This window comes from Anolis carolinensis, chromosome 2, assembly GCF_035594765.1.
Source record: "Anolis carolinensis isolate JA03-04 chromosome 2, rAnoCar3.1.pri, whole genome shotgun sequence".
Classification (NCBI taxonomy): domain Eukaryota; kingdom Metazoa; phylum Chordata; class Lepidosauria; order Squamata; family Dactyloidae; genus Anolis; species Anolis carolinensis.
The window spans coordinates 135987310-136014248 of record NC_085842.1 but is presented as its reverse complement, the minus strand read 5'-3'; the positions used below and the strand labels follow the sequence as shown (position 1 = coordinate 136014248).

At 39.3% G+C, this 26939-nt stretch overlaps 1 protein-coding gene across 1 annotated transcript in view; it reads left to right on the top strand.

The window, feature by feature from the left end:
• evpl (envoplakin) overlaps positions 1-26939 on the top strand; it is a 53646-nt gene that overhangs the window by 5623 nt on the left and 21084 nt on the right. The window contains exons 2-12 of the mRNA XM_062973984.1: positions 9966-10068; positions 11399-11553; positions 11713-11836; positions 14116-14241; positions 16325-16363; positions 16934-17095; positions 17817-17924; positions 20451-20546; positions 20926-21051; positions 22261-22407; positions 24070-24224. Of these exons, the coding sequence (XP_062830054.1) occupies positions 9966-10068; positions 11399-11553; positions 11713-11836; positions 14116-14241; positions 16325-16363; positions 16934-17095; positions 17817-17924; positions 20451-20546; positions 20926-21051; positions 22261-22407; positions 24070-24224 (1341 nt within the window). The remainder of the gene's footprint in view (positions 1-9965; positions 10069-11398; positions 11554-11712; positions 11837-14115; positions 14242-16324; positions 16364-16933; positions 17096-17816; positions 17925-20450; positions 20547-20925; positions 21052-22260; positions 22408-24069; positions 24225-26939) is intronic.

The window sequence follows — 26939 nt, the reverse complement described above, 5'->3', positions numbered from 1 at the left end:
GCAGGTCGTTGTGATGTTTGGTGATTTTCTCCTAATGCAAAAAAGACAAAAATGAAAGAAAAAACAACAAGAAACCAACCTCTTAGAAAGTGTTCTTCAGCCCCTTCCACACAGCTGAATAAAATCCCACATTATCTGCTTTGAACTTGAATATATGGCAATGTGGACTCAGATAACCCAGTTCAAAGCATATATTGTGGGATTTTCTGCCTTGATATCCTGGGTTATATGACTATGTGGAAGAGCCTTTACTGTATCTATTTGGAAATTACACCTGTACTGTTGACATATTTGGTCCATGAGCAAGCAGATAATGCATGTTCTTGAATTGCTGGCTTCAGAGTTCAGGAAATTTAAATTGTTCACCCCAGAGAAAAGGCCATCACATCACCTATATAATTTCTTCTACAGAGAAATTTAAAATCCAGCCCAGAGGATTTCCCTGTTTAACTACTTCCACATAAATTCCAAATGGCCAGAATGATATTTACACAACTTGAATAGTCTCTACTAGAAAATGGGTAAGTTGCTGGTTAGGAAGAAGTTAAGAGGTGCATACAGTTGGAGTGGGAGGTTATTAGCAAATTCAAACTTCATTAAAAAAAATTCCCTGAAATATTCCCAAAATGCTGGTTTCTGTGCCAATCTGATGTGCATGGGGAAGGCAGGTCATGGTAGTTCTTAACCATTTCTAGAGTTGGTTAGCCTCTCATATATTCACATGGTTGTAGCCTTAACATATGAATGAGCTTACCGTAAATATACCCTCATTTCCCTTACTCTTTTGTCCATTATGACTGGTTCAGACAATATCGTAAAAAGGAAAATAGCCATGGATGTGCCTGAAAGAATCGTTGCCCAAGAAGGTAATGAACTACAGAAGGAGCATAAGAAGACTACACATATGCCAAGTTAATTATTTTTGTAGTCTTTACTGTGGAAGAAACTGGAACAATTGAGCCATTTTGGAGAGTAATTGTTTGTCTACAAAAATTACATTGTGTCTTAACAACTTTATTTCTATGCTAGATAGGTACTAAATAAATTACAATGGTGACTGTTGCATTTCCGTGGAATGTTGATGTTGCAAAACAGTCTGTAATACTGGCATAGTGCACCTGTTATGATAACTGACCAAATGCAGATAACTTGCTAGAAGTCATGATTAAACATGTGTCAAGGAAGAATGAGCATGGTATTTGAAATTCAGTGCCCTACATCACCAACTTAGAGAATTTTTTCAAGTATTTGCAAGCATGCTTTTTAAATCTGAGATGTAGACAGACATCATCTATACATGACTATTCAGTCCCATCAGAAGTTATTTTGACAAATCCTTCACCAAAGATTTCTGAATAAACGTAGCGCTCTGAATTGAAATAATATTTGAAAATATTCCAAAAATAATGATAGAAAAGCACATTTCTCAAGTATCGGGAAACCCTGACAAGGAAATCCTGAAATGATGTGAATATTCACAATTCGGGGAGTTGCTCTCTACAAAATTTACACATGATGTTCATGCAGAGAAAACAGGGTTATCTGCATAAGAAACAGTTTTTCTGCCAAAAAATGTGCAAAATAAGTCCCAAACGGTGAGTTGCCTCCAACACCATATTGTTTAATCAGAGCTTTCTCATATCATGAAGAAAATTGCTAAACTTAATTGTTGCTTCTTTCAAGACTGAAATTAACAAAAAAATTATATCTCTACCTAACAAACATGGAATAAAAAAAATGAGCTGTTGTGGATCTGTGTTTAGCTAAGGAGCAAGAAGGAGTAAGTAGCAGTAATGATACAATTCTTAGAAGGGAGGCGTGTAAGAGGTTAGGTCTTCTGGAGATCCCTAATAAGACTGGCACAGCCTAATTTGTTCAGAATCGATCTTGTGCAAGTGTGCATGGTATGGTGGTCTCCTTTGCATCTCACAAAGGTACTCAGAGTGGGGAAAATTCACAAAGATAATAAGTTCCTAAATGATTTCTACAGTTTGGGTGAACAAATAACAAAATGGTAAACTTGACTGAGAACATATGGGTATAAAAAATAAGACACTGAGACAAAAATAAGGCCTATTTCACTCATGCAGTTGTGGCTCTGAACTGACAGTGACTAACTAGAAATGAAGTTCAAGAGACATGATAGAGCTCTAAATGAAAATGTCAACACAATATGTAGTGGCGATTAGAGAATTAACTCCCATTCAAGAGATTGTTAGGGAAATTGCTGAAAATCCAATGGTGATTGTAATACTTTTGTATCGGTCCATGGTGTGGCCCCATTTGGAACACTACACAGAGTAATAGTTGCCATATCTCAAACAAAGACACCATATGGCCACGGGGTTGGAGCATCTTCTCTATAAGGAAAAGTTAACTGTCTTTGGGAAACAATTAAAGAAGGAACATGACATAAGTTGACTTAATTATTAATGGTGTGGAGGGAAGTTATATCTCCACTTGTCATACTAGAATGAAAGGTCACCAAAAGAATTAAGTTTGAATAGATTCATAGGAAAAGGAAAAGGGGGCTTACTTATAACACATACCTGAGGAATTGACTCTAACTATGTTCTCCTAAAAGATTACCATGTTGTGCTTTGGAGGCTATCCATAAACATGAGGAGGTTTTAGGTGAAGAAATGAGAATGAGTTTCAGTATTCATGATCATTCCCTTCCGTGCTTACATTTTTGGAATTTTATTTCATTAACCACCTTGGTAAAGAAGGTAGGACCTTGTTGTGATCTATTCAGGGCTCTTCTTTCATTATTATTTCATTGGCCAACATAACTTACTATCCCTGAACTCATCTAGATGACATCTTAGTTGGTTAGGTGATCCCTTGTTGTGGACTGTGGAGCCCCATTCTTGACCCACATGTTCTTCCACAGTGAGGACATCGGTTTCTAGGTGGAAGGCGGTCCCTATCAGGGTTGGCTTGACGTGCCTTCCTCTTGGCACATCTCTCCCTTTCACCCTTCATTCATGCCTCTTCAAATGCCACAGCACTACTGGTCACAGTTGACCTCCAGCTAGAGCGCTCAGGGGCCAGGGCTTCCTAGTTCTCAGTGTCTATGCCACAGGTTAGCTTTAAGTCCATCTTTAAATCTCTTTTTCTGTCTACCAACATTCTGTTTTCCATCCTTGAGTTGGGAGTATGATGACTTTTTATTATATACCTCCCAGACCAGAAATAACATATACAGAAATAGAAGAAGAAAGAATCTGAGTGTGCCACCAGGAAGCATGTAGAGCTGTCAGTCAAAAGATATTGTAGAACTATTTCATCTGTCCTTTATTGCATCTATTTTCTGGAAAGAAAAGAAGATTGAAGAAGGCAGTGAGGGTGACACCATTATGTGGAAATTCCGTAAGAATTGTCAAGTGAACAAAAGAATACTGTTATATAGAGGAAGGCATATATATATATATATATATATATATATATATATATATATATATATATATATATATATGCTCTGGATGGAGCTGTTTATATAACCAAGAGTTAACAACTACATTATGTGTGAATTATATATATGGGAACATATTTTGTGGTGTCACCTCAAATGCAAAAGAAAGGAGCTCTGAGGCTGGTATGAGATTTTAGGGGGAGCTCTGCCCAGTTCATCCATGGTGGGCCTCTTCTGGTAAGAATTTTCTTGCAGCACCAGCTGTGACGGGGAGCTATCCACTAGAAATAAATATTGCACAGTGGCCCAGGAAGGACCAGCCTGAGCATTAGGTAGAGTGAGGCAGCTGTCTCTGTTGGCAAATTCTGCATGTCATGAAAGGGCAATAGACTATTCATTGATAATGTTGTATTTTTACTGTTGAAGGAAGTACTTATAGGATTGTCTTGAATAACTTGGCTGGTGTGGAAAGCAACACCTGGACTTATGTGAGCAGCAGTACTCTTTTCTGTTTGGCCTCGATAACATCCTTTGTAGTGAGAAATTTGACACAGTTCTTTGAGTATGAAGGCAGAACAATAAAAGCAGGGACTAGCTTTACCCCCAGTGTGTTCTGGTGGTAAAGCTGTTGGCTCTAAGCACCTCCAAGGAAGTATGCAATTCTCTGTGTCCATGCAAATGTAGCCAGGAGGAACCAGCACTGAATTACGTGGGGGCGTTCATTAAGGATGTTTCCATAGGCCATAAGTTGTTCGCCTCTAGATGGTAGTTAGTTCTGGGGTTGGTTATTTTTACTAAAAGGGTGGGTCAACATAACACAGTGAGTAATAGTATTCTGTGGTTTCTTGCCACCCATACTCTACCATAAAATGTAAAGTATGAACAAGTCTGTCAGTATCGTGATTTTCCTTTCGCTAGGTCAATTGGCTGAGGTGAAGAAAGAGAACTCAAAAGAGCAAATACCTTTGCAGGGCTGTCTCAACATGTCTGGGAGGCAACGTGGTAGCAATGACTAATGTTCCTTCTCGTTTGGCAGGAAGCACCAGCTGGAATTTGGGGTGGCGTTCAAGTGTTTGCGATTGCGTCTCCTCCTCATTCCAGGGAGGGGGAGCCAGTAGGGCCTCAGCAAGAAGGGGGCACCTTGTTGACTCATGAAGGGCAGTTAGAGCCATTGACCTCTGGCCTGGGGAAGAAGCAAGCAGCCTCGCTGCAAGCCTGGAATCACAAAATAATAGAACCATATGATTGGGCCATAGTCTAGTCCAATCTTCTGCCAAAAGACTTTGTGTCTACTTGCATGTCCTTCTGCCTTCTTTCATCAGATACTACTCTCCAGAATTTTTGAGAGGCAAAAAAGATAATACTTTCACAGCAACAATAGATTGCTGTTTGACGGTTTCAATGGTCTTTCAAGCTCTGAAAGGCTGCCATATGTAGGGAGGAGCTGTCATGTTTGCCTTTACTGCAGCTAACTATAAACAAAGCATGGCATGCTATAGGAGCTGTTCAATGGTAGAGATGATGGTCTCTACTGTGTTGTTGTGATCTCTGCTTCATTGGTGTTTAAACAGAGGCCAAGAGCCCATTCTGAGAAATGTTCTTGTTGGATCTTGCTTTACAGATCCTGTATTGAGCAAGAGCAATTGATTATATTAAAGTTTCCTGACCTATGACCAATCAATGGGTTTCAAATAGTCTGTAGATTGAGCAAACAAAGAGAGCCTTTTCTATTTGATTTCTTTCATGTTACTTTGGAAAGTACATTTTGGGAGAAGCAAGGCCATAGCTTTAATTAGATTTTCAAAGGAGTCTGTGAGTAAAATAAAAATCGTAACAACCACTGGATCACATGATCTCAAAGACTCATTCCACAATTTTATGAAAATGAGATATTCTTGAAACAGAAATGTCTCTCCAAAGGAAGTCATCTTAACCTGGCAGAACAAATTAGTAAGAACTCTACATTCATCGTTCTGCCCTTCAATTTTGATGGAAATGTAGCTCCATTTCCCTACACATTATCAACAGTTATATCCTCTTGCATTATGAATTATGTGTATTGACTCACACACCTTCTCTGGTAGATTGTTGCTCTTTCCATCCTGCAATCTTATCTTATTCCAAAAATTGGCTCTGCTTTGAAAAACCATAATTTAGAATAAGAAATTCTAAATTTGATTGGGTGAGAATATTCAGTCAGCATTCTAGCAGTCTCACTGTGGAGCCATTTCTGAACCTCTGGGAGGCGTCTAATTTTTTGAACTCTAATTACTTCTGTCATCAATTATTTATGCTACTCAAAATGACAGGGTGTGTCTTCAGATTATAATACTTGTCTCAATTGAATGCCAGCTGAAAGTGTGCAGTTTCTAGACACATGTCTGTCATTTTGATGTCTGTTTCTCAGACATAAAGACATTAGTTCATTTTCTGCTATGTATTTTGACATACTCACCTTTTTTTTTTTTACTGGATAATCTGGAATGAGCCAGTTTACCCTAGTCTGGGCCTGCAAACCTTAAGGGCCTCTCTGCACATTACACAAGTCAAATGCATGAGTTTGAAGATATGTGTACTTGACCAACAAGCAGATCCAATATGAATGCATGCATACTATTTAAAGTTTAGCGTACATATACTTGCATGCATAGGTTGCTGGGTTTTTTTGCTAGTTTATGTAACATTGGCTTACAACTGAACCAGTTTGCTCCTCAGAGATCTCCTTTGCAGATTTGATATCAATAGTCTCCAGATATTCATGAACTATTTGGATGTTTTTCACCTACTCGCTGAATGTTGGCCACTTCACACACGGTGACTGCTTTCCTGTTATGTCAAACCCCTTATGGAATGGCCTGTTCCATGAGACCAAGCTTGATAATATTCCTGCTCACACAGGGAGATAGCCAAGGTCTTCTGACCCCAATGGACAAGCTTAGCAGCAACGAGCAAGCCATCATAGCTAGCCATTGTGCATGGTCCTCTGTTGGGTGAAGGCGTTTTATTTATTTATCGTGTCAGAAGCAAACCGAAGGTTGTAATGTATTTGAAAACACAAACAAAGCTTAAAACAACAACAACTTGGCATTATACTAAATGTTCTTTGACCAGTAGCTGGCCACTTGGAGTGCCTCTGGTGTTGCTGTAAGAAGGTCTTCCATAGTGCATGTGGCAGGGCTCAGACTGCATTGTAATAGGTGGTCTGTGGTTTGCTCTTCTCCACACTTGCATGTCGTGGACTCCACTTTGTAGCCCCATTTCTTAAGGTTGGCTCTGCAATCTGTTCAGTGCCTTCCAAGTCGCCCAGTCTTCGAGAAGCCTCCCCACAGAATGGTGACACAACCGGGCGTCCCCTGGGCAACTTCTTTGTAGACAGCTCACAATCTGGGCAACTTGGGTGAAGGGGTGGCCAACTGGAGTGCTTCTCCATCCACATACCAGCTCTGTATAGAGAGATCCTACTAGGTCTGGTTATTAGGGAGTTGATACAATTTGGAAGTGTTAAAAGGGCCTTTTATGTTTGAAATCTGCCCTGAGTCCTTCCAGACGGAATATAAGTAAAGTTTTATTATTAATATCGCAGGCCACCTCTCTCATGTTTGCCTTGGCTCCAAAGACTCCTGAGAACCAGGAATTGAGAAATCTGCTGCTCTAAAGAGAATTGCCCTGTAGGTGGAAAAGCACATGGGGCAACCCAATGTAATAACATCAGTGAAGCATTCCACTTTGCTTGGACTTTTTAGAATCTTGGCCAATAGCATCTTGTAATTCTGGGTTGTTGATAAGCAACAAAATTAAGTGCTTGCTAGTGTGGACCACTGATATGCAATGCTGTACAGTGGCCACCAATGAAGTGGCCTCCCACACTGTGATATGTGCCAATGAGCCCCTGAAGGTGTGCCAATCACAACACATTCTTGCAGAGGACCTTTGAAGAGGATGCTGGAGCACACGCCAGGCTACATGCTCAGCTCACTGTTGTGTTTCACTATCCCCTATTGTGCAATGGGGGCATATCTTAGCAAGCATACCCAACATCCCATGAAAGCAGTGGGAGGAAGTGCGGGGTAAAGTTATATTCAGAACGTAGAATGTTATTGTTTTTCCATTTTTAATATCTTACTATTAAAATGTATAGCATATTGCTGTCAACTTTACTTTGCATGCTTTGACAAAATGTAGCCAACAATTTATTTTGAATTATAGTTTTAAAAATACATAAAAATGGAAACATGGTCAAATCTCTCCTTACTATGATAAAAAGCAATATATAAAAAATGAGTAACACAGAAACAACATTCCCCCAACATTTTAGTTTTAATGTTAAAATGGAAAACGATGGCATTGTTTTCCCTTCATTCTAAAAAATAAGATACAGATTGAGTATCCCTTTTCTGAAATTCTTGGATTTCAGATTTATTTTATTTATTTATTTTTGGATTTTGAAATATTTCAATACTTATATATGTACACCATTAGAGATGGGACTCAAGCCTAAACATTAAATTTGTGTTTCATATACATATTATACAAAAGCTGGAGGACAATTTAATCAATATTGTAATAATGTTGTAATTGAAACAAAGTTTGTGTAAACCAAATCACCAGAAACAAACATGTCACTACCGCAGCAAGCTATTTGGACAGCTTCAAATTTTGGAGAATTTTGGATGTCAGAATTATGGCTAGAGGACACTCAGCCTGTAGTACAGGTAATTTCATTAGTATTTCCATGTCCTGATCAGGAGCCCCTAGTGGTGCAGCGGATTAAACCACTGAGCTGCTGACTTGCTGACTGAAAGGTCGGCGTTTCAAATCTGTGGAGTGGTGCCAGCTTCCGCTGTTAGCCCCAGCTTCTGCCAATCCAGCAGTTAGAAAACATGCAAATGTGAGTAGATCAATAGGCAGGAAGGTAACAGCACTCCATGCAATCATGCCAGCCACATGATCTTAGAGGTGTCTACGGACAACACCAGCTCTTCAGCTTAGAAATGGAGATGAGCACCATCCCCCAGAGTCAGACACGACTAGACTTAATGTTAGGGGAAAACCTTTACCTTTACCTACTGATTATACTATTTAATTCCATTTTTGTTCCTGAGTTATAAACGTCATTTCCTAATTGGTTCTATCATAAAAACATGGAAAATGTTTATTAAACTGCAAAAATGTTGTGTTTGTGGGACATACTACAGTACATTTTGCTATAGTTTTTCAATCAATATCTCATAGACAACCAATTCAACATAGTTTGTGGCAGCCACATAAAAATGTTTCTGGAGTATAACAACTACATTCAAAGCAATTACCGCACTATTAAACAGGAATCCCATTCAAAGCAGATAATCTGGATTTTATATGGTAGTGTAGAAGGACCATCAGGTGGCAGGCTTCAAGATGAATGCAGGTTTTGCTGCATAGGTTGCCAAAATACGATATCTTGATCAAGAAAGGCAGACATTAATAATTGTTGCTTTTCCTCAGATAGCAACATTGCTGCTTAAAGAGATCGTGGACAGTCCTCAGACTAATAAGTTTTCTTTCCTGTAGGAAGAAAAGAATGACCGATGGAACAGGATTCACTCATGACTTGGGGCTCCAATGTCAGGGGGATAGTGAGAGCACTCTGGATCTTAGTTTAAAGAAGCTAATTAATATGCTGAATTTATGCTGAGGCAATAATTTTCTGCAATTGTGCAGTACCTTTAAACCTCACGCTAAGACCCATAGTGTATTTGATCATCTTTTTTACTAAGGCCCCTTCATAAAAAATCCAGATTATCTGCTTTGAACTGGATTAAATGTCAGTGTGGACTCATATAATCCAGTTCATAGCAGATAATGAGGATTAACTGATTTGATAATTCAGTAGACCCAGCCATAGTGGCAAGCAATAGCCGTGATGATCATGGAATTTTTGTGCAAAGGAAGCAAAAAAAAAGTCAATTGGGAGCATTTGCATTGGCGGTCTTTGTATAACCAGTGCCATATGCTCATAGAATGACACAGTGCTCTTCTATTATGGTCTTTATTCTCTCTGTATGTACAATAGAAAACCATTGCCAGTCTGCTCCATAATATGTGGCAACTCCATCTTGTTTGCTGTTGAAAGACCATGTTGTAAGCTCACTCTTTATTTCAAATATCCAAACATTGTCTATATGTACAAGCATTACACGAATATTACACATGCAAATATTAAACATTATACATTAAAGAGTAATATCAAAGTTATTTTAGCATGCACAATCTAACATAATCAAAGGTTAAGGGATCTTGATGCTTTCTAATAAAATTAGAGTAATGCCAAATAGTTTGCCCAGTTTAAGCTATTTTCCTTCAAAAATCAGGAAATCCAAAACTATATTTTGGTCGTATTATTGTGTTGCAATATTTTGAACTCAGTGGTTATTGATTTGCAGTAAGCAATGTCTAATGGACTTTGTTCTAGTGCTATAGTGTTCTTAGCAAAATAATAATTAATTTGACCTTGGCCTCCAGATAATCATTTTTATTTTCATCCACCTACTCTCTGTTTTCTTGCTTTTAGGTCCTCGGGAAGCAATGACTTGGCCGTGCTCATTTCCCGGATGCAAAGAAGTGCTGACCAGGTGGAAAAGAACATTCTTGAAACACAGAACAAACTTAAGCAGGTAAATCTGAGAAACTGGTAGATTAGGATAGCCTGAAAATGAAGAGGAAATCCCTGGAGACCCTCCAAACAAGGGAATTAAAAGATAACCTGGAAGTTACATTGTGAATATACAAATAGGTTTACACCAAATGTTCAACAGGTACACAAGAATTCAATTTAGTTTTGGTTTTCTTACAAAAATTGTTCCATTGTGTCAAAAACCTTTGCTTTTTGGGACAATTGTCCTCACTAAGGTGTGATACAACACTCGTAAACTAGTTGCCAATTCTAGTTGCTGGGAAGGGGAGCCAGTGGGTGGCACCCCCACCCCCCATAATGGTCTGATTTTTGGGCCCCAAAACAAAAGAACAGAAAACGATCCTCCCAATTTCAGGAGGCATACAAAAAGCCGAATGAGGCCCCCAATGAAAGCTGGGACACAAAACAGGACAAGGTTTCCCCCGAGCGCACATTCCTAGTGTAGAGTTATATAATCCAGGTCAAAGCAGATAATCTGGGATCAAATCATAGGATATAGGGTAGTGTAGATGCAGCCTCACTTAGGCTGTATCTACACCGACCTATATCCCAGGATCTTATCCTAGGATCTGATCCCAGATTATCTTCTTATCCAAGATTATCTGGCAGTGTAGACTCACATAATCCAGTACAAAGCAGATAATCTGGGATCAGATCCTGAGATATAGGGCAGTGTAGATCCAGCCTTAGACTTCTCAGTCAGGGAGCTCCAATGCCTTACCAAACTACAAAGGACAGGATTTCATAGAATGAAACCATGGTAATGGTAATTAAAACTGAATGATGGCACTATAATTCTGTAGTGTGTATGGTCTCCAAACTGCAAATCCAAGGATTTTCTAGGATGCAGCCATGGTAGTTAAAGGGCATTCATAGCACTATGATTCTGTAGCATCAAAGGGCCTGTGTCGGAAACAGCAAAGATAACAAAAACAAAGTGATCTGGAGCAGTTGAGGATTGTTTGGCAGTACTGATGGTTTTGGTGATGCAGAGCATGTAATAAATGAATTGCTTGATCACAACAAAGGCAGGCAGACTAGATCTCCCGTCCAGTGCCTTTAAGAATGTGCTTCTGTTGTTGTCCCTTCTCAATGATAGATCTGTTTGTCACAAATAAGGCTTGGCTTTTTAAAAAATTTCCTTGGGGTTTCCAGCTCTTAGTGTGGTAATTTCTGTAAATTAAATTACATGTGTTATAATTTTTAAAATATTGTTTGAAAATGTTTGTAGAAATAATACAGACACCAAGTATCGCATAGCCATGCCAAAGCATAATTGTCAGCCACACCTTGCCTTTTTCTCATTTCAGGATGCCAGTAACTCCCGGCAAAACAAGTCTTTTGAGTTCCAGCAGGAGAATGCCAGAAGTCTGAAAGAAGCCGAGACCCTACTGAAAGACCTTTTCCTAGATGTGGACAAAGCCAAGCGTCTGAAGCACCCACAGGCCTTGGAAATTGAAAAAGAGTGAGCTTTCCCAACATGATTTCATTAAGTATAGGGAGACCCATTTGTGTGGTTGAGATCTTGTCTCAGGTGGCAACTTCATTCACTTGTTCTGGGGTAGTCCTCTTTGGACAAATTTATTTTCTAACAAAGAAACCTTCTTGCTTTTTTCCTGCAAAGCATCAAGCAACTCCATGAGCGAGTGACACACCAATGTGCTGAATATCGGGATCTGTACGAGAGGTATACACTTCCTGAAGCTACATCCAAAATCGACTGGCCAAAAATTCTAGAGCAAAAGCAGGTAAAGGTTACTGATAGGACACATTTCTCTTTGATTTGAATGCTCAGTATATATGGACAAAGATGAATAAAGGTCTGATTTTATGAAGTCAGTAGCTGTGGTTATACATGCCTTGTGCTCACCTCTGAATGTTGTCCCTCCTCTGCACTACCCACAGCAGCAACATCTCATACTCCATCACAGCCATTTTCTGAACTGGGAATGGCTCATTGGGCTTTCTTCCCTAGATGGAAACTGCTTTGCTGACTTTATGAGGAGCTTTCATGACACAGAATTTGAACCGGAGCTTAATAATTTCATATGTGGAGGCTAATTCACCTAGTATATTTTTGGTAGCTTTGCCTTTTGATTCTTGACACAAGAGTTAATTTGTTTCATGCTTTAGATCTGTAGGCAAGCAAACACATGTCATTTTAAACTATATACTCATTCCTTGATGTGAGGGAAAAGAGAAACACATCCAGGATGTTAAAAGGATGGTCTTTATTTTATATACAAACTTCCAAAGACATCTCTCTCTCTTTTTCTTTTCATGGTAATGCTACCTAACAATCATATGCTTTTGCTATAACCATTACCAAGGGAATCACTGCAGAAATGACTGTGATTCAATTGTTCTGCACAGCTAATGTAGGAAGAAGGATTTTTAAAGTGCCAATATCTTAAAGTAGCCCAAAAGAGGAAGACTGTTTTCTAGGCTCCAAATCTGGAAAAACTCGAATCTGTGTAGCTGCTGAGCAACACTTTCTCTTTTAAAAACATCCCCTTTACTCCACATACCTGGGAGAAGGAAGTTGGTCAGTTGAACTAGCAGACAACAACACTGGAATGTCCTTTCATGCTTCTCTTTTGAGGCTCCAAGGGGGTGGTAGTTGTGTCTCCTATTTCACCAAGAGCAGCTTCCTGTTTAAGAGAAGCTCTGCATGAAGGGATTCTCTCCTTGAAGGACTGTCCATCCAAGAACAATTCAAAGCAGTGGTTCCCAACCTATGGTCTGTAAGTGGTCCCCAAGAACTAAATTATGGTCCGTGTTACCAAACCGTTGCAATGAGAGTGACTGGTCTCGTGAAACCCTCTTATAGTGCAGAGGCAACGGGGATATCGAGAGGGGAGAAGTTGACTATCTACGAATGACAACAATCCTCCTGACTGCTGCTTCTCCTCCTCCTCCCTCCCCCAAGCGGAACTATTTGTGTGGCGCCTGGAAGCGGGGGTGCCTTGGTGTCTTCGTTTTTGGCATATTCTTGGGGTTATTTGGGGTGCTGATTCAGAAAATTGCATTGGACAGACCACATCAGTTCTAGATTATTAAATATGGTTTACTGTGGGCAAGCAGATAGCGGCTACTGGGTGGCATATGTTCTGTATCAGAAACTAGAGCTAATGTGGTCTATCCAATGCAATTTTCTGAATCAGCACCCCAAATAACCAAACCAAATCTAAAGTTGACTAAAAACTGATTTGTAACCCTTTTGGTACTGATGTTGGAAAGTGGGCCTGGTCAAAGTGGTCCCTCGTCAAGTGGTCCCTGGTCACAAAAAGGTTGGAAACCACTGATTTAGAGGGAAAGGACCAAGGAGAGCAGAAGCTGGGAAGCTTCCTATCATCCTTTATGAGCTCCCTAAACCACAGGCTGAGCAGACACACAGGACAAGTGGCCACATTGTCCTTCACTATATTTTGAAATAGAACTCTTTGAATTATAGTGAAACTGCCTATATCGATGTTTATACATAAACATATGCAACTTCATACAAATTGCTGTGGAAGGATGAGTGTTTTGTTTTTGTAATGTTACATATATAATGTGGATTGGGGATAGCATGTAATTTTGTTGAACGATGTGCAATGACAGTAAAGTTGTTCTATTCTATTATATTCTATTTTGGGGTAATCACCCAATAAAAGCCTCCCAAGGATCACAGAGAAGAAAACAATGCATCCACATTTTGTTTCTGGCCATTGTTATAAATCCCCTGGACTTTATGAACACCAGGTCAGGGGAAAAAGAAGTACAAAATAAAACTGGGGTGGAGGCTCTTTCAGCCCTTTGGTGAGTGCACTTAGTAGTGCAAAAGCCCTAGGCTGGCCATTTATGCATCACCCCAAAGGAGGGACAGCAGTTTTAAGTCTCTGGTATTGCAAAGACAGTGCAGAGGTGAAGAATTGATATTAGGCATTAGGTACATGCAGTGCTTGAGGAAGGGGATCTCAGGAGTTGACAGACCTTTTTTACAGTTGAGCTACTCTAAAATTACATACGCTTTGGTATGTTGCAGAAACAAGTCAATGCTGGGAAATATGGACCTACCTTACCAGAGCTGGAGAAACAGATAGCAGAGCACAACATTCTTCAGAAGGAGATAGAAGCATATGGCCTCCAGATTAAGAACCTCCGTGGTCCGGTAAGATGCCCTTTTGCCTTCCTTTCAATTCCAAAAATGTGTTAATTTGGCCAACTTTAATTGGCCAAAGCCTGTTTAGATTTTCCTATTGAGTAACGGTGGCATGCTAAGGCACCCTAAAGATGTCCTTTGTGTTATGACTCAACACCACACCCTGAAGAATGTCCATTAAGCAGGCTAATCATATGCATTGGTGCATTAACAAAGCCAGTAAAAGGCATACAATTCCCCTAAACAAGTCAACTCCCATTGGTTTTCAGCTTATTAAAATGATTTCTAACATTTCAGGTTATTCTTGGTCTTTCTCTTTAGTCACTCTCTTCAAATGCATTTCCTCTATCACTTTTTGGTTTTAAAGTTATGGTTGTACTTCAGGCAGCATAGCTGTGTCTGAGATGAAGTTCCAATGTACAATATAAAAGGGGCACCAACCCACTCCGCTCTCTCCGTCTGGAGAGTGAAATGTTAGTGGCCAATGCATTCCCCTCTCCGCAGAATGACCCTCAAGTTATCCACAGGTCATATCAAAATCCATAGTTTTGGCTCCAAAACCTGCTCTCTAGTTATATATCAGGAGCCCCGGTGGTGAAGTGCGTTAAAGCGCTGAGCTGCTGAACTTGCAGAACGAAAGGTCCCAGGTTCAAATCCCAGGAGCGGCTTGAGCGCCCGCTGTTAGCTCCAGCTCCTGCCAACCTAGCAGTTCGAAAATATGCAAATGTGAGTAGATCAATAGGTACCGCTCCGGCGGGAAGGTAACGGCGCTCCATGCAGTCATGCCGGCCACATGACCTTGGAGGTGTCTACGGACAACGCTGGCTCTTTGGCTTAGAAATGGAGATGAGCACCAACCCCCAGAGTCAGACATGACTGGACTTAACGTCAGGGGAAAACCTTTACCTTTACCTAGTTATATGTCAAGTCAACTTACACACATGGGTATATAGTAAATGTAAAGAATCTAAGGCATGGCCTTGTCTGGGATCTTGATTCCTGCATTTGGAGTCACTGTCCAGTAAAGGGTGAATTACCCCACCTTTTTCAAGTTGTTGTAAAAATATTTAATGGGGTGACTTGAGGGAACTTGGTTATTACAATCTCAGGCTATATCTCCAAAGAGCTCAGCAAAACCATGAGATAACTCTCTTTCTGCTGCTCTTGATAAAGTTTTCAATGAGCAAATGTGCACAGACACTACAGTACTTTCTCCATTACAGAGGAGAATGAGGTAAGCCAGTTCAGACTGGTTTCTGTATTCCAAATTATTCCAAATGTATTAGATAAGAAAGAGAAACCCCTTCCACATAGGTCAACCACTGAAAGAGCTGCAGTGTAGCCCAGGGCTTTAAGAAAAGGGTACCTTACATGATGCTTATTCCAGCAGAAATCCTACCTAGTAAGATTACTGGACAGTGAATGATGTGCAGATATCTTTGCAAGACCCAGAAACTTTTAAATATGGGCTCCAGTTCAGTCACCATCTAATTATGTATCATGTGCTTTATTAATCCTTATATCCTAGGTATCTTATTAGTGAACTATAGTCTAATAACAGGCCTTCGAAGGCAGTTGAATCATTATTAACTTAGTTAAGTGAAATTGCTAATCAGAATTGGTTGTCAAATCTTACCCAGTAATGAGTGGTTTCGTTCTGCTTTTCTTTGACTAGAAAGCTATATGACATTTAAATTGCATACACCGAGATGCCCTTATTCATGAATATTTAGTTTATGTAATCATGAGCCCAGTAAACATTTTTTATAATTTCATTGGATTTCAGCAGTGTAAACACAGAATTACAGAATGCACAGAATGCTTACAATTTGCATGAGCAAATGGGAGAATCAGTATCTGCTCCAAAAAATTATTTTAAAGAACAGAAGACCATTTCAAATCAGAAGTGGGTTTAAAATAACTCTTTTCTCTGCTATATGTGTCAGTCCTGACTACTCTCTGCAAGTATATTTATTGTTTTATGGTTGTTTTGAGTTGTTTTTAGCACATTTTTGTACTCTATTAAAATTATTATTTTAAATATACTGACTGTTTATGTGTGTGCATATTTTCTCCCCCAATCCCCAAACAGGAAGCGGCTGATTTAAAGAGTCAATACAAGGAATTGCTGGTGAGAATCTTTTCTTTTCTTGGTATGATTCGGTTTTCTATTTGTTTTATAAACATCTATTTGGAAGATTTATTGATTTGTTAAATTGTTAAATTCAATATGTGTTTGGGAAAATGATGTACATTTTGCGGTGTTCCAGCCCAGATGGGGAGATTTCTGAAACATTTAAAGATTCACGAAAATGAAAAGGGAGAAAGTGCTATTTATATGAAGCTTCTACATCCCTTGGAAATCATACAAAATGCTTACACTTCATCCCAGGAAATGGGAATGTTTCTGGAATTCCAGAATCAGGGGAATGCAAAGGCAATTATATAACCTGCCTATCCACTCTATTATATCCTAAAATAAAATCTGCAAATGTGGAAGGCCAACAGTAACATCATTCATTCTCCTCACATCACACAGATTTGTTGGTTAGGCCTTTTTCTATCTATCTTTTAAGCTACCTCACTGTCCTACAGTTGCACTATGAGTTGGAGAATTGTAAAGCATCATGCACGCTGGGGGAAAAAAGATGGTAGAAATTATAAATAAAAACTGTTACATGTTCTCTCTCCAACCTGACAGAAAGCTTCTATCTGGCGAGGCCAGAGCTTGGGCAGCCTCTACACACACCTTCAAGGCTGCACTAAAGAGCTGGGTTACCTGACTGAGCAGCAAAATAAGATCTTGAAGCAGGACTGGAGTGACCAGGTGATCGATCCTCAGATGCTGCGACGGGAGTATGAGGTAAAGGACGCCTTCCATATTGCTAGGGATGAATGACATGCTCCAAACCCCAGGATTCGATAGGATATTTCCGTGGCAGATAAGACCTCGGCTCTCAGAGCATTTAAGTACTACTTTGATGAGAGACCACCAATGAATCCCAGAGGTTGGAGGCTATATTTCAGAGGAGAAAACTGGCAAAACTACCTTTGAATATTCTTTGCCTAAGAAAACCCTATCGAATTCATGGGGGCACCACAAGTCAACAGGTGACTTGAAGACACAGATATAGATATCTGATGTATCTTGAAGCCATAAATTATAAAATAGGTTATAAGAAAGCATATTAAAAAGTGCAGCTCTGTACAAGTATGCCCATAATATTTTACTACCCTGGATATAATCCATTCACATCTGCTTCAGTTGCTTTACTGTGGGGAGGAATAACAAAAATATTTTAGAAATTGACTTGACTGATCTGTTAACACTGACACCTACTTCACATTTGTTATGCTTTTGCGTTTTTATATAAAAGCTGGTTAGCCATTTTCCCTGTCACACGGACTTCTGTTTAGCAAAAAAAAGTTAGACGGGTATTAGTTAATTTGACTGCTTTCAGCACACTTTATCAAATGCTCCTTCTCCCCTGAAAGTCTGTCCCATGACTTCACCACCACCACCACTACCAAAAAACCCGCTTTCCATTTGAAATGCAAATGCACAGTGCTCCTCTGTCCTGCAGGATTTTAAGAATAATGAGCTCCTTAACCAGGAAGAATATGTGAATACTCTCCAAGATGATGGGGAAAGGATGATTGAACTGAAGCACCCAGCTGTGAGCCCAATCCAGGTTGGTTATGAATTTTGGGATTCCCATCCACCCGCTTTATTATTTATTTAAAGCACTTCTGCACCAGATTGTCCATGATGACAGTCCCTGATCCCAAGCTTCAATAATAAATGAGCCAAGTTTAAAGGAAAAAAGATAGAGCTCAGCCAAATTGGGCACTAATTCTTAATTATAAAATCCATGAAACAACCAGATGGAATAGAAATAGCTCAAAAGACTCAGGCAGTACTCATCTCTCAGTTGAGTTCTTCCCTCTTTGTTTTTCAATCCATCTAAGATATAGGATTTTTTTTGTATTTGCATCCATATTTTAAAAGTAGTTGTCAGATACACCTACTCTTGTCAGATGCAACAAAATCCAAAATCCAACCTTTACTGATTAAATGAAAAGCACAGAATCAATTATGCAAACTTTCGAAGCTCCACTGGTATCATCATCAGGCAAAAAATATTAAAAATTATATATGAGAAGAAAAATTCTTAGAGTCATAGGCTTAAATTGTTGTCCCAGGTGTATCAGATATTCTGTTGTAGTTGAGTTGTTTTGGAAGAGATCTCAGGGCAGGCAGAAGCCACGCCCTTCTTGGTTCTCTGTAGACCAAGGGCCCTTCCACACAGCCGTGTAACCCAGAATATCAAGGCAGAAAATCCCACAATATCCGCTTTGAACTGGGTTATCTGAGTCCACATTGCCATATATTCCAGTTCAAAGCAGATAATGTGGGATTTTATTCATCTGTGTGGAAGGGGCCCAGAAATCAAGGAATAAAAGATAACTAATAAAATTACAACTGTATTAGCAACAGGAAAGTGACTTCCCTTGAGATTCTGGTTATCCCTGTTCAGTGCAAAGCAAAGCTCTTTTCTTAGCAGATAACATTTCATTTCTGAAGAAGTTCATATACTGTTATATCTAGAAATATGTTTAGCTGCTGTATAGGTAAAACTGCACCAGGTAAAATAATCAGAACAGGTGACACCAAAATGATTGTCAGTTTTTTTGTGCACTACAACATTTTTCATCATCTCAGCTTACATGCAGTGTGTCAATATACCTACAAGGCTAAAATCTATTCTGGTTTACTTTGGAAACTTGTAATGCTCATGCAATCTGGTTAGAGCTGTCATTATTATCCAATTACAATGACATTTTGAATTACATGGTTTCATCTATCTGTGCTACAAGCAAGCACTTTTATTCATTGCTGCTTTGTTTATTAGTTACTGGTTGTCAATATTTCTGGTATTTTAGCTTCAGCATTGTGGTGTGATGTGTTATGGAAGGGGTTGCATGGGGGCAACACTATGAGGTACTGCACTGGGTGACACCAACCTTAGTGTTGCCACTGCTGAGGAGGTTCAGCTTTGTGTTAACATTACAATAAAGTTTGACACTCTTCGTTCAATTGAGAATATAATTATGAATAATTTTGGATGGATTGCAGCAGCACATTTTCCCAGGAAGCTGCAATATTTTTTAATCTGCAGGCACAAGTATCTTGGGAATGTGATGTTGGGTAACAAGAAATTATGTATACATATGTCAATACTATATTGCAGAAGAAATTAATTTTGGAAGTAATTATTTAAAGAAAATTCTTTTGATCTCCTCCTCACCAAACTCTTATGGAAACTATTATGGTCCCCTTATATAAAACAAAATATTTAGCATTACCTTACTAATATCAGCAGTACGTTTTATTGACTAGCCTATCGGCTATATCAAAGCATCTGACAAACACATTTAGCACGTACAACATACAACCCACATTACAACCAAAGTTAAAATTAACAAGCTGTTAACAACAAGGGGCCAAGATCCTGAGCCAGATCAAATATCTGCATCACCCTTACAATTTACACCAATTGACTCCAAATATGCAGTTCTCAGCTGAGTTGCTTTAAATAGAAAAGGGGCCATTTTGTATGTTATTTTAGCATTAGCCTTACTAATATTTTGTTCTCCCTGACTTGATTAATATGTATTTTATGGATTCAGCACTTCTGTAGTCATAGAATCATAAAGTTGGGTGACACCACAAGGACCATCCAGTCCAACTCCCTGCCATGCAGAAAAACACAATCAAAGCACCCCCAACAGATGACCATTCAGACTCCGTTTAAAAAATCTTGGGGGGTAACACTGAGAAAAATAACTTCACCCCCCCTTCCCAAAAAGACAGAGCTAGACAGAGAAATACCAAAATGCAGGTTGGCTGAGATAGTGAGCCATTGCTTTCAGAAAATTCAATGCACTATTTTTTTTCATGCACAAAATTATTACAACTATTCTATATAAAATTACCTTAAGCTATGTTTATCAGGTGTATATGAAACACATATGAATTTTGTGTTTAGACTTGGGTCTCATCTCCAGGATATTTCTTTGTGTGTGTGTTTGTGTGTGTGTGTGTGTGTATGAATGAAAATGGAGGTTTTCCAAAGTGATAGAATTCAAAATACTTCTGATCCCAAACCTTTTGGGTAAAGGATACTCAAACTGTAACTATTTCTTCTTCATTGCAGGCTCATCAGGAAGCCTTGAAGAGTGAATGGCAGAATTTTCTCAATTTGTGCATCTGCCAGGAGCATCATCTGAAAAATATAGAGAACTATAGAAAGGTAAATGGCACTATTGCGCAAAAAAAGAAGATTCCAAAGGGTGGTGTACAAGAATTTTTCCCTTTGAAAATGTTCCATCTTTTCCGATCTATTTTAGAAAATATTGTGGGGTCGTTTTTTGGGATATATGAAATTCCATAATGGACAAAGTTTACACGAAGCTTAATGGTTAGGTGTGCCTTTTACACTTAGCCAGCAAAGCAGTTCTGTCAGCAGATTATCTTGGTAGCATATGAGAACAATGTATATTCTGTTTCTGGGGGAAAGTGTTCAGTATGAACACACACCATGTGGCTCAGTTGTAGAGCTGAAGTAAGATTTGAACTTAATTAAGAAAAGTGTGCTTTCTGACGTCTTTGTTCCCCTCTTTTGTCTTCAGTTCCATGATGACGCTGACGCTGTGAGTCAGTCACTGAACAAGCTGAACAGTGACCTGGATACAAAATATAGCCGGTTCAGCAAAGACAGCCCAGGTTTGATGTCTGACTTAATCCTTCAGCTGGAGGTGAGAATCACAAAGAGAACTTGACCCTGGGGCAAACATGAATCTTCTGAAGCACTGTGAAGATCAAACCCAGCTGTTTGTTTTAACATTTTAATTTATATTAAATTCAGTGAGAGCCACATGGCATTAAGTTATTAACTTAGGTGGAAACAAGTAAGGATAAGGCAGTGGTTCTCAACCTGTGGGTCCCCAGGTGTTTTGGCCTACAACTCCCAGAAATCCCAGGCAGTTTACCAGCTGTTAGGATTTCTGGGAGTTGAAGCCCAAAACATCTGGGGACCCACAGGTTGAGAACCACTGGGATAAGGGGGAAAGGGAGATAAAATCCAGATTATCTACTTTGAGTTGGATTATATTCGTTTACACTGCCATATAATCCAGTTCAAAGCAGATAATCTGGTAGATTGAGCCTCTTCTTGCTAACTCTAAGAGAAACTGGAATTTCATTTGAGAAAATATATGGAGAACATCCAATTATTTCAGGAAGAACAATTTTCTTGCATGCCCCCCAACTTTAATTGGTTGAGTCATTTCACTGGTTTTTCTGTATGTTTACTGGGGAATGAGCCCAAATGAACGAATGTTCCACGTGTTAGACTGAATAGTGCACAGACATGCTCTAATGTCTGCTTTTGTTCCATTCCCTCCCACTTGCCCAAAATAGCGTGGGATGCTTTTTAATCCTTTAGTGTGCTTTTAAATCAAGTGCCTTTCTCCTTCTTGTCATGCAAAACCATACGAAGAAGATTGCAGTAAAAACATTCACATTGTGACTTCATATTTATAGCAAGCCTGCTTCAATCCCCGGCCTTTCAAAGGATATTTAGCACCTCTCAAATCAAATAAACTTCTGGAGAAACAAGTTGACACACTCTGTACAAATATGTGGCTTTCTGTAGATATTCAGCTGCTGTCTGTTACAATAGAAGCTCTAAGTGGCAAAGGAGGTGGTCATTTTAATCTACAGAGTTCTGGTATATCTCAGAACAAACTTTTCTTGGTGAAACCACTGCTCTAACTTCTCCACCACCAACACTACACATAACAAAATAATTTCCCTCACTTCCAAGCATAACTAATGGTCCTGTAGCTTTGACACAACTTAGTTAAGTATGGTGAGTCCTAAGTTATTTAGATCTCCTCAAAGGCATGTTGTTTGCTCAAAATCTGTATACCATCCATAATTTCTTACTTTGTCTTCTTATCTAGAATGATGAAAAGACTGTGAAACATGCAGAGAAGAGCATTGCTGAACTGAAAAGGAGGAGTAAGGAAATCAGTCCCTTGAATCTGCGCAGGGTCCATCCCTCCCAGTCAGTTACACTGGATACCATTTGTGACTGGGATTTAGGTGAGGTAAGGAAATAATCCTGTCATATATGATGGAAGAAGATCTACTTGAAGCTTTATCCTTTTCTGATCTGCCTCTGACTGTAGTTTCCAGAGATTTGTTTATATCCCCATGTTTCTGCTGCATCTGAGCTGGCTCAAGGGAAAGCAATGGAGAAGTATGGTACTTTGACCCAAGTTTGGAAAAAAATGTAATGCCAGAGCACTCCACACACTGACACTATTCTGCGTTTTGTTTACATGGTATCCATGCAGTCAGATCTGAGACATAATTGATCTTCTGCCTGGTTCTTCATTTCTTAGTGCAGTTTTCCAGACATTTCATTTTGGTGACACACTTTATAGACATGCATTATTTTGTGACACAATAATTCAGTTTTACAAGCAAACTGGAGGTTAAACCAATCCTTTATATCAGTGGTTCCCAACCTTTTTTTGACCAGGACTCACTTTGACCAGGGACCACTTTGATCAGCGACCACTTTGACCAAGGACCACTTTGACCCGGGACCACTCTCCAACATTAGTACTAAAGGGTTACGAATCAGTTTTTGGTCAACTTTAGATTCAATTTGGTTATCTGAGGTGCTGATTCATAAAATTGCATTGGATAGACCACATCAGCTCTAGTTTCTGATACAGAATATTTGCCATCCAGTAGTCACCATCTACTCGCCCACAGAAAACCATATTTAATAATCAAGAGCTGATGTTGTCTATCCAATACAATGGTCAGCTCTGCAGAAAGGAGCAGAAATAAAATTAATAAAATAAATAAATTAAGAGGAAGGAAGTTTGCAGACCAGATTTTCGTTCTCGCAGCCCACTGCTGGGCCTTGACCCATAGGTTGAAAACTACATACTGTCTTATATGGACACATGCATAAATTGCAATAACAAAATGTATGGGGACACAGCATATCTTATGAAGTCATTTCATTTATATTTTTAAAATATATCATTTCTTGCTTTTTTCACATAGGCTGAAGTTTCTTGTTATGTTCCTATGGCAGTCCTACACACTGTGCTAACACACTAACATGTCGTAGCACACAGGTTGGAAAGCTCTGACTTAGTGGGTTCTTTGGTGATTTGCACTATCACCTGTTTCATCCCACCCACCAACACTACTATCTTTGTGGAGTGTCCCGTTCCAGCTGTTCCTCTTATTGTGTGTTTGCATACTGCAAAGCTTTGCTTGCTAATGTCAATATGCAACTTGGCCACATTTGTACAAGAACTGGCTATACATAACATTTTTTGTGTTTATTGAAAAGTAAGCTTAACATTTGGATTTTAAAATTGATGTGTCAAATTTGACATATCTTACCAGAAAAAAGGCATGGAAATCTAAGGAACTTCTTAGCAATCTTGTCTGATCTTTTTGTCGAAGTCAATGGCTTTGTAATAAAGTAGCCCCAAAACAGTGGAACAACCCAATGAAATTAATGGAAATTGTGCTCAATTTTTTTTTGTTGGGGCATAAGCCCCTTCCCCTCCCATTTTAAAATATTATTTTAGGCTTTCCCTCTACTGTTGATGCAAGTAAGAATGCCAAATGTATGGATTTTAATGCTTCTGGCTACAGAGTTTTGTGATATCTGAAAAACGTTTAGAGTTTGCTTTCCTGTCCAAGGCTGAAACTCTTCTCCTTCTCCATTCCTCTAGGTGCAGCTTGAGAGGGGTGAGAAATATACTTTGAATGATAACAGCAGCCAGGAGAACTGGGTGGTACAAAATAAACACAGAGAGACTAAGATAGCGCCTGCTGTTTGCTTCTCCATCCCACCCCCAGACCTAGAAGCCATAGACAGAGTGAACAGGTTAGTGCAAAACTTTTCTTTTCCCATAAAATATGAACCACAAAAAATTAATTCTTTTTTACCTGTCTTTATTGGATTTTGAAGCATGTTGTAGAAATTATCTAAAACCTAAGAATCTTCTAGTGAATGGGTATTATAGCATTCTTCTTCATTATGTGCTTATTGTAGGATATGTATATATTATGCACGTTTGTCCCCCATGATCTTCTTGCAAACAAACCAGTAAAATGTAGGCTAGCCGATATTACTGTTAGGTGGATTGGGAACTGGTTAAGTGACTGAACCCAAAGGGTGCTCAGCAATGGTTCTTCTTCACCCCGGAAAGAAGTGACTAGTGGCGTACCACAGGGCTCGGTCCTGGGCCCAGTACTGTTCAATGTCTTTATTAATGACATGGATGAAGGTTTAGAGGGAATACGTATCAAGTTTGCGGATGAAACCAAATTGGGAGGGGTAGCTAATACTCAAAATGGCCTTATCAGATTAGAGAGCTGGACAAAACTAATGAAATGAATTTCAACAAGGAGAAATGTACGATTATACACTTAGGCAGGAAAAATCAAAATACAGAATGGGTGATGCCTGGCCTGACAAAAGTTCATGTGAAAAAGATCTTGGAGTCTTCCTTGACAACAGGTTAAAACATTTGCTAACAGTGTGATGCAACAGCTTAAAAAAGGCAATGGGATTTTTGGCTGCATCAAAAGGAGTTTAGTGTCTATATTGAGGGAAGTAATGGTGTCTTTGTATTCTGCATTGGTTAGACCTCACTTGGCATACTGTGTCCAATTCTAGGCACCACAATTCAAAAGATATATTGACAAGCTGGAAGGTGTCCAGAGGAGGGCAACTAAAATAATCAAAGGTCTAGAGACCAGGCCCAGTGATGAGTGTCTTAAAAAACTGGGTATGCTTAGCCTGCTGAAGAGAAGGCTGAAAGGACACATGATAGCCATGTATAAATGTTTAAAAGGATGTCATAAGGAAGAGGGAACACACTTGTTTTCTGCTGCTATGGAGACTAGGCCTTGAAGCAGTGGGTTCAAATTTCAGGAGAGGAGATTCCATCTGAACATTAGGAAGAACTTCCTGACCTTAAAAGCTGTTCAACAGTGAAATTCTCTACCTCAGGGTGTAGTGGAAGCTCAATCCTTGGAGGATTTTAAACAGAGGCTGGATGAATATCTGTCAGGACTGCTTTGACTGTACTTTTCCAGCATGGCAGAGGGTTGGACTAGATGGCCCATGTGATCTCTTTCAACTCTATTATTTTATTATTCCATGTAGAAAAAAGCTGTATGATCTTAATCACAGTGCTAGCAGAATGTACAGAGGATGGGTTTATAATACCCTGTTGGTAAAAGCAATGCCTGGTTTGGGGGAAAAGCTCTCCCAGGCACTCTCTAGTTACAGGATCTTTGAGACTAAAGGTTTTAAAAACAGGCAACTCAAAAGTCACACCAAAAAGAAAGGAAGCCAGTTAAAGCAAAAACAATTATTTGCTTATTAAGAAGACAGAAAAAGAGCATTAAGAAGGGTGCTAAAAAAAACCCCACACTAAGTGGAGCAGTTACGCTAAAGGGGGTTTCAAACTAGTATCCACACAGATTTTCTCATCCTCTAATGTGAAAAGTCCAAATAAATTCAGAAAGCAAGTTCTGGATGAAGGCGACTTTGAAGAATTTTCCTCTTCTCTGCTTCCTCTGTTGAAATCTCTCTAATCTCTGGAATCCCAGGGAAGATCTCTCTGGAATTTCTGCTTTGCTTTGCCCCTGTGAAAATTTCTCAAACCCCTGGGATTTTTCTTCACTTCTGTGAAGAAATCTCTTCCTTACCCTTTGGTAGAAATCTCTTTTTTGTGCTGGAAGGTCTTCTTCATCTTCTTTGCTTTGCCCCCCTCTTCCTAATTTTCAGGCTATTGCCTGGAGGGAAGGAAATACTTTGTGATGGGGCAAAACATGGCTTTCATATTATCCTCCAGGTAGTTCAAAGGAAAACGTCACCATATGCTTGAAGTAATAGGCCCAGAGAAAAGAGATATATGTGCAAATGATAAATATGAATATAATCGCTGTCATCCTGTGGTAATGTTTCCTAATGACTCTCAACTCGTCCTTGAGCATGCAATGGAGTTGCCATATGGGACAAAGCCTATCAACTATAGATAAGTAGAGATGGTCCAATCTGAGCCAATTTTACACTTTCTCCCATTTCTTCAATTCAAACAAGATACTTAAGCACTTATTACTACCTAGAATGCAAAAAATGAGACTGTTTCCTTGCCTCAGCAGGAGGTGGGGGAGCTGGCATTCAAAGGAAAGCCCAATTTGTACTTTTAAAATGAGGCTTGTCTTCTTTAAAGATGGCCAGGGATCAATTCCTATTATCTGGTCCCTTGTCCAGAATATGGCGTGAGGCATCTCTCTGCCTAAAAGCTTTCTCACAAGTTATATTTATTAAGTATAGCTTATAACACTGTTTCTCAATTCTCATAGATACATAGATTTTATTTGAATTCTCCCCCTTGCACACAAATACACACATTGTATACATGAATTCAACATATTTTCATCTCATAACACTCTCCAGAGTAGTCTTGACACCCATAGAAATAGGTAATGTTAATGAGTATCCTACAGTAATTGCAGTGAAAACATTGAATCACACTAGAAGCCTTTTACGTTTGCAAATATGACATAGCTGTCAACGAGATGC